This window comes from Amblyomma maculatum, chromosome 1 (genome assembly GCF_055883805.1).
Source record: "Amblyomma maculatum isolate TAMU_Amacu chromosome 1, ASM5588380v1, whole genome shotgun sequence".
NCBI classification, from domain to species: Eukaryota; Metazoa; Arthropoda; class Arachnida; order Ixodida; family Ixodidae; genus Amblyomma; species Amblyomma maculatum.
Genome location: NC_139344.1, coordinates 87,478,197 through 87,487,035, shown reverse-complemented (window position 1 = coordinate 87,487,035; position 8,839 = coordinate 87,478,197). Strand labels below are relative to the sequence as shown.

At 44.5% G+C, this 8,839-nt stretch overlaps 1 protein-coding gene across 4 annotated transcripts in view; it reads right to left on the bottom strand.

Moving 5' to 3' along the window:
- Window positions 1-1,281: 1,281 nt before the first annotated feature.
- Window positions 1,282-8,839, bottom strand: part of bsk (mitogen-activated protein kinase dJNK) — a 64,971-nt gene continuing 57,413 nt past the window's right edge. For 3 of the 4 annotated variants that reach the window (XM_084588522.1, XM_084588520.1, XM_084588521.1), the window contains exons 11-12: window positions 5,051-5,140; window positions 1,282-3,904 (exon numbers count right to left, since the gene is read on the bottom strand). In XM_084588522.1, the coding sequence (XP_084444648.1) occupies window positions 3,789-3,904; window positions 5,051-5,140 (206 nt within the window). In that variant the 3' untranslated portion in view covers window positions 1,282-3,788. The remainder of the gene's footprint in view (window positions 3,905-5,050; window positions 5,141-8,839) is intronic. The other variant, XM_084588524.1, reaches the window with a different exon arrangement.

Genomic DNA, 8,839 nt, shown 5'->3' with positions numbered 1-8,839 from the left:
CTAATTATGAATATGGAGGGCACCAAAAACCTTTCTCTTGGTCTTACTGAACTATGGGACACAAAGCAGTGCTGTGCAAAAGCCCGATGAACCTAGCAGGACCTATGTGTAACGCTGCTTGAACTGCTTAAAGGCAATTTTTCCTCTGCAATATGTATTCACCTTGTCGTATGGCCGTGTAGCAGTGCTGCCGAAGCATGTCATGCGCACTGTGTACCAACAGTAGGCGGCAAAGGCTTAGAAAGCGAAACATGGTGGCATTGGATCCTGGATCCCATCCTCATTAACACATCAGGTGAAGGAACCCAAGTCAGGCTTGTGCATGGCACAGGCTGGCACAGCATTCCCACAACTGCATCTAGATAATTGTGCCAAGCGGTGAAAATCTACTGTAGAGCTGCTAATAGCTGTTCTTTGCTAAAAGATAGATTGTCTGCTGAATTTCAGAAATTAGCCTCTGGTTCTGGCCGAATTTCGATGTTAAGTTTCCTAACCGGTAACTATGACGCAGGGACATCATTGTTTCTTGCCTGCCAAGACGATACAACAAAACATCATCTACGCTTCAACAGCATATGCTGCTTTGTGAAAGTTGTTTGCATCTCCCGGAAGAGTCCTATAAGCTTCAAACAGCATAAAAATTTGTATTCCCTACACCTTTGCACGCCATTAGAGTGACAACAAAGAACTGAGAAAGCCGTAGTACATGAACTGGTTTAAAAGTTGTTTTTTTCCATAGAGCCTTATGAGAAAATACTACAGCAATTGCAGTATTGAAGTCCACTGCATTGAAAGGTGCAGAGAACTTGCCACAGTCACACAGCGAAATTGTCATGTTTGAAAGATAATACAAGGCCTGCAGCAGCACATTTAGTTTACCTTGATGAACTCTTCTCCTGTACCTCCAAAGTAGACAGCTGGCAGCAGCCATGCATGAACCCTGGGAACATTCTACCAGATAAAGTTGTCACAGCAGTGCACTACCACAGTGCGACTGCCTCAAATTATAGGACTTAGGCACACAATGAGCAGCAGGCACATTCACACACGCCATCCCGCACTGAGCAGAATATACAAAGGACAAAAGAAACTTGCCAGACGACACACTGTGTGTAGTCATTTTTTTGCCCAGCCTCTACGAGGTTTTCTGCAATATTTACTATTCACCAACAAGCCAGACTCTACACTCTTGAAAGAGTAAGCACTGAAAGCTCATTTTTGCATTATCAAACATGCCATTGGTCTTCATGCCTGGGAGACAGAAGCACACAACAACAAAGCTTCAGTGAGTTTTTCTAATTTATTTTCCCTTGGTTTCTGTTGAACAAAAGTAAAAACCAACATAAAATGCGCAAAAACGAGGAAAACAATAACACGACGCCTATGGTGCAAGCGCAGCTTGCGAAGGCTGCTCCAGTGAAGGCCAACGCAAGGGAAGTATTTCCCCAGAGGAAACACATGCACACACATGCACGCACAAAAAGAACTCTCTCACCAATGGGCGTCACAGTAAAAATTAAAATGTACAGTGTTTTTTTCTTTTTTTCAGTTCTTTATACAACGTTGTCTCAAAAAGGCAAAAACACTTTTCACCACCTGTCCTTCAAAACCTAAAAAAGGGGCTTGTCCATCGGTACAGAGTGTATTAGTGGGACTCTAGAGGAAGTAAGACTATTGCGTATATATATGTACAGACATGGCGGCTAATCCTACCCGGTCATACGAGCAGGATGAACAGAAAGACTGCGTCACCTGTGAGGTGTGCCCCAGACCCTGCAGCTAGTTGGCAATCCTGTCAGTGACCTGATTCCACAGCTATCAACCTTGCTTCATCACTCAACTACATATGAAACAAACATACACACGCACGCACTCCTCAAGAGGCCAACTTTGACCAGCAGCAGCCGAGCCAGGTCACCTGGCCTCTACACAAATGGATCCCAGGGAACGTGTCTGCATCTTGCACAGGACATGGGCCCAGGGCACAGCCACTGTGTTGGTGCCTCACCAAAATTGCAACCCTCAATCATAATACAACACACTTTCCCAGGCTCAGCGCTCTGAATCAGTTACAAATAATTCTGAATAGCCAAACAAAATGACAATTTAAAAAGAAAGAAAAAATAGTCGCCTCCGAGATCACACATCACAAAAGTTTTTGCACACTCATAAAAAATGCCTCTGCATTGCCACAAGCACTTGGGGACAGTCTTGTGAATAACAACAAGATTGACAAAAAGCACAGAAATGAACCCTTTGCACATGAGAAGCCGAAATGAACAGAAAACAGACAAACGACAGCAAAAGAAAGAACAAAGTCAGTAGAGGCAGCTAAAAACCAGACACATGGTGCACACATATGCAGTTGCAGATCCTAGAAAAAAAAAAGTAGACTCCTGCTAGGACATCTGGCATGCAGCATGACTAGGTTCCATGTGCCTTAGGCCTGTTCTCCGCATTCACAGACAGGGAAAAGCAGCCTCATTGGCCTGCATTCGTCTTGCTCCTCCCGTTGCGCACAAACTTCCTGTATAACCACTAAGTCACTTCAATTATCACAAAATGTGCCACAAAAGCTAAAGGCATGCAAATTTCAGCACAGTACGACGAGTGCACAGTTCCCCGAGTTCTATCCACATGGGAAAGTAGACCTTGCGTCAACTAACGCTTTCCCCACCGTTTTCGCGATGCAAGAGGCTGGCTACAAGCTGTAACAGAGAAGCGAGAATTAACAACTCAGCAGTTTGTACAGCTATTTGCCTTGTATAGAAGCCCACCAGCAAGCCTGCCCACTCTTTTGATAACCTTCTCTGTGACAGCAGACTCTAGTTACAAGGACAATAAAGACAAGTACTTGCACAGTGAGCACAATTGCCATTGTTTTTGTCAAAAAATGCTCTTTTTCACAATATTTAAAATACATCTGCCTCCTTTCCAAAAAGGTAAATTACTCGTTCAACAAACACGACCACTTCCCCTGCATAAAACTGGACGCATCCATCTACTTGCCTGTCTTCAATGTATAAAAAAACAAGAAACAAAAAAAGCTTGTAAAAGAGCAACAGAAGTAAAGCAGCACAATAAAAGCTCATGCATTGCTTCAGTAAACAATGTAATAATAATAAAAAAAGATGTCGCAGCTATAACAAAAAAAAAGCTGTTTCTTGGCAATTACGAGCCTTTCACACAGCATACGTGTTTTTGCTTGCTTCTACTGGTTTCGTGTTCTACATGAGCAGCATTCACTATTACAAGGAAGCCAATGAAAAGCCAATGCCTGGGGCTGCATCTGTAGGATGGAAGCAATGCAAACCCGCTTTGCACAAAAGACAGCCGAGAGCTTCCGGAAGACCATGGCCAGTACATGCAGAACTCGCATGGGATAAATTTCTTCCAGATATCTTCTTCCTGGAGACAGTGAGACAGTTCTTGTGTCACATTACACTGCACAATGCCATCAGGAGACTGAGTGCCGACCTTTACTACTAGTCAAATCCCTAAAGACGGTTGTCAAGCAAATCATTCGCTTGACTTCTGTGAGAGAAGGGAAGTTGTATAAGGCAAAACTTATTGAATAAAACCACCGGCCCAACAGCAAGCATGCCTGCCATGGGGGGCTTCACGCATGGCTCTGTGTCGTAAACATCAAGGCAAGCAATGTTGAGCTTGTGGTTACGGAGAAGAAAACTGCAGAGATGGACAGCAAGAGAACAGGTGGTGCACGAGTTCTTCCTCCAGAGGCCTCCCGGGTGTGTGTGTTCCCAGCTGTCCCAACTCCTCCAGTGCAGCTAGGACTGGTAGCGTCGTCGATGGTAGCTGTTTGCTGAAGCCCCTCCATTGGATGACTGGTCCACAGACTGGTCTCCATCTATCACTTCTATTGCACCATCTGCAAAAGCGGCACCTGTACCCTGCTTACAACATATAATACACTGCATTTGATGAAAGTGCAGCTGAATGTCCAACTGCTATGAAACGGCCAAAGGCATATGTCATCCTGTTTTGAGGACCCACCCTGCTACGAAACAGCCAGACATATGCCACCCCGTTTTGAGGACACATCACCCACCATGGTCGTGCAAGCAAAATAGCTAAAAGAAAAGGGGGAGTTGTACACAACTACCCAGCTGTAGGTCAGGAATTTTCGTGTCCACTACCACCAGGCTTGCGTAAGCAAAATGGGAAAAAAGAGAGAGAGACAGAGCAAGAGGAAAGGAGTAGTGGTCAACTACCTAGCCCTAGGTATGGAATTTTCGTGTCCACGGTTTTATTCAAAACAAAAGCATTTTTTTTTTTTTTTCATTGCAGACACGTGAGGTTTCCGAATGTTCCGACAAAGGATATTCAATAATATGTCTTCAAAACCTCAGATCCAACCTTTGTGGCACCAATGAGTGTTAAGCATGCCAACATTGAGGTACACACGCATGATGTGTGGAATGTCAACATCTGCACTGAATTCTCTCATCAAGGTACAAGCGCAAATTGGTTGAGTGTTTCAGTAAATGAAGCCCACAGACACCCCTAACATTCATACTTAAGTTAGATGGCAAGAAACAAAAGCAGAAGCTTTTTACATAAAACCAACTTAGTAATGGTTACTCTCATCAAGTTAAAAAAAAACGACTCCTAATGGCACTATTACTGCAGCAACCCAGGCAGGGGACTGTATCAGACTTGCAAAGCTCAAAACTGAGATGGTATAATAAAAATAAAAAAAGCTTTATTGCTCAGACCCTACAGTCGAGACAAAGCCGCACTGCCACCCCCTACTACCTCGTCGCATACGCCATGTGCAGTTCACAAATAAATTTGCAGCAAAGTGAGTAGATTCTATTTCCATGTATGTAATGCTCCTGTATACTATTCTATCAGCTCTAGACGGTCTACATCTTGTTTCGTTCACCTAGGGTTTGAACCCAATGCATACTTTGTGTTCGAAAACATGTGCATATGTGACATACTGTTTTGAGTGACTTGTTCTAAAACTCTAGCACTGATCACGACTTGGCAAGCACCGCAGACAGGCTAGAGACTGCCTGGGCCATACCTTGAGAGGAGCCATGCAAAGCATTGCGACCAGGAGTCCCGAGACTGTTATGGGTCTGTTCATACTCGAGGACTTCCTTGTAGATCAATTCTGCAGCAAAATCAGAGCAGAGCAAACATCATTTCAAGCATTTGATTTGAACACACTACACATGATGCTACCAAAATTTTGTTTTTTTTTTTTGTTTTTTTTGCTAAAATAGGAAGCACCTGCACACTGTTAAACATTTAGAATTTTGAACAGAAATCAGTTAAATGGAATAGTCACTTAAAGTGAAGAAACAAAAAAAAAACCTTGGAGTTGCATGGTTTTGTACTAAGGCAATGTAAAAAAAGAAACTTATTTTTTGATACTCAAATTACAAAACCACCTCGTAATAAACGAAATTGAAATCAGTCTCTAAACTGAAGTCGCTGCACTCATGCGCTACATCATATTCCAGGTTCCAAGGCAAGGTGCAGGGCTAAATGGCTAAATCAATGTTATGACAGCCTCCGCTGATTAATGCACTGAGTCGGCAACCTTAAACCTACATCCTTTTTTTAATTACTACCACACACAAAAAAAAGAAGTGCTGCTTCTACAGCATTTAAACGAAATGTTAATCTCGAAAAATGCCGAGCGGTTTCTAACTTCAGTGAACAGTTATTCAAGACTGGCACTGTAAAAAGGATCAACAAAAAAGCAAAACAAAGGAACCGCATTAAAGGCTGAATAGCTCGCAGCCCAAGTAAATATGTGACCCATGGAGGTCTGGGCACTGCCAACACATTAGTCAAGTTTTCATGATGAAGATGGTTACCAATTAACAACAAAAACAAAACCATTAAGTGCAGCTGAGAGAAATTTTGCACACTTAACGAAGTATGCACGACCCTCAACTCTGTAAATTATGATTACATTTCGTTAGTTACTATACAGATTTAATATGCATTGTTCCGACCATTTCTGGTCTATTTAATAGCGCTGTTCTAAATAACTGTCCACTGGAGCCAAAAACCATTCGGCATTAACCTATACTCATATTTCATTGAAATGCTAAACAAACAAGCCTCTTTTTGGTACAGTAGCTTTTCCAAGCAGGAAAGCAAAACAAGCACTTGCTAATAGCCATTATTGGCACAATGCATACCACTGAAAAACAAATAGTCAATTTTCGTTACTACGAACACCACATTAACAAATTTTTAAAAACCCTCAATAGACTTCCTATGTTTTCACTCTAAAAATATTTTAGAATTGTAAATTTCAATATAGCGTATATTTCAGAACAATGTACATACAATCGAAACCCGCAATAACGAAATCGCCGGGGACGACAAAAACATTCGCTTGTGCGAGAATTCCGTTGCCGCGAAAAGGAGACAGAAAAAGATAGAAAACAGCCCGCAAAAAGAAAATTTATTGCTAAAAGTCAGTTAGCTTGGTTTGCAGAGCCTTGCCTTGCAACAACATCATAGTTCTACTTTCACATTGCAAGCCACAATACTGTGACGGGACTTAAAGCGGCTCAGCCAACCAGCGCTTGTTCTGAATGGTTATGCCTGAGCATGCAGGCAAAGCCCAGAGCCTTCTGTTGCAGCACTTTCCCAGACAAAGGCACTTTGTTCGCGCTCTGTTCAGAAAACCAGGCAAACACCGCTTGTCGACGTATGGGAACGCCACAGCCGTCACTGTTTTGTGCTGTGCTCGAGCACCATTCTCAAGCGCACCGAGATTGGCTGTCTTACTTTTCAAAATTGTGGACAGAGAACTGCGTGCAATCCGTACTCGTCAGCGATATTCTTTCTTTTTCCTGCCTTTTTCTACTTGAGTAATGATGGCAGCCTTTTCTTGCAGCAACAAAAATCTTCGTTTTTTGGCTGGCGGAGGCATCTTTCGAAGTGCAAACGTGCCGACTGCTGCTCATAAACACACAAACACCACCGCACACAACAAACGCACATGCACCACTTCGACAGACCTAAAAGTGTAGCGTCGATGATAAGTCTGGTGTCACCCCCTGATGGTGTCGCTGCGAGGCTGCCTCCCCTGAATCACGGCCGGTCTCGCGCGCTCTCCCTCGAGACCGGCCATGCCTGAACATAGCCTCAGAGATCAGCGCGCCAATGCGCGCAGGTGGTCTACGAGGTCATGCTCTGAGCGTGTTCAGGAGCGGCCTCCGTGAGCACCGCCCTGCGGAACCGATCAAAGAAGGCACACACTGCGCCGGTATGATGGCTAGCGCCGGCTAAAGGTGGCTAAAGTCGCGCCGGCTGCAAGGTTGCCAGGCGCCAACAGCGTCGCTGCAGTCACGCAAGCTGCGGCAGTTTACTCAACTTGAGCGCTTTTTTGACACTGGTAATCATATGGGAGACAATATGCGACCGGCGTTGTAGCAGATTTCGTTATCGTAGGATTGCGGTACGAAAATGTCTCGTTACCAAAATACAAAATGCATTGGCCTCTGTGGGCATTTGCCGGGGATCCGGAAATATTTCGTTGCGGCGAGAATTTCGTATTCTCGAGATTTCGTTATCGCGGGTTTCGACTGTATTTTATTTTTTCTTCTATAATCTAGGCACATCTGCACATCTAGGCCCATCTGCATTACAAATTGGGCTAAAATTAACAGCGGCATAGCTCGCAACTCTTGCGTAAAACAGAACCCGCCATTTCTGCGTGTATGGTCCGTGGGGTGTAGCTATCATTATCAGCATATCTAGCGCCACCTCCTAGTGCCATAACAAAGCTGTGGTTTAATATGCATTAGCCAACAGGCCTAGTCGCCTGTGGCCTGCCTTTTTTCTTTGTGTTATGTGTCATTCGCGGGTCGGCCATTTGTAATCGTGCCGTTCGCACGTGCGGGAAGGTGTTTTTTTTCTTGCGGGTTATCTTATTGCGAGGTTTGTGCGAGATCTGACTGCAGCCAGCAAAGGCGCCAAGAAGATTCTTTGCAAGAAATCGACGCAGGGAAAAAGCGAATTGATCTCTGCAGATCAACTGCCACAACCATTTTAAGGGGGGAGACGGCTTCTGTGAGCAAAAAAATCGCGAAAAAATCGATTTTTCAGAACTAGAATTTTTGAAATCTCCACCTCTTTTTCTACTGGTTTATGAATTTTCAGAGCGCTGGAGTCAATATTTCGGTTGTAATACGATTAAAAAATAAATATCCACGCACACTCGGGGCAGATATTGACATGAAAACCACGCTCTTTCCGCGATGCGCAGTTGTCATTCCCCGGCAGTGACTCCCACCATCTTGGTCTCGTTTGAAAGAGCAGCTTTTCATCTTCAATTTCGCGCCATTGCTGCGCGTTTACGACTATTGGTTGTGGAGAAAAAAGGCGCCAAAAGAGAGTCTCGACGTGCGCTGCTATTCGTTAGTCGGTGCACGTGACTAAAACCTGTCACCCGATTGGCTGACACGCTTTTCGTCGTCTGCTTCACGCCTGTGGCAAGCGTCAGTGGGCGCCATCTTGTCGGAGTATCGTCGCTGGTGCGTCTTGCTACGATGTCGGTGCCGAAGTTCCGAACGACGCACAAGTTCGGAAAAAAGAGGAAGAAATCGCTCATTGACAACTTCATGAGCAAGAACTCCGCGGAAACTGCAAGCATCGCTGATGTGTCACCGGTTGCATCTAATCGTGATGTGCTGACTGGGTTAGGCCTGACGTCAACGTCGGCGGCGGACGCAGAAGCTTCTGACAGCGGACGCGTTCGCCGCGACACACCGATGCTGCAACCTTCCGATATCGAAGCATTCGGAAGGAAAGCGCAGGCAAAACTTCAACTGATGGCATCAAC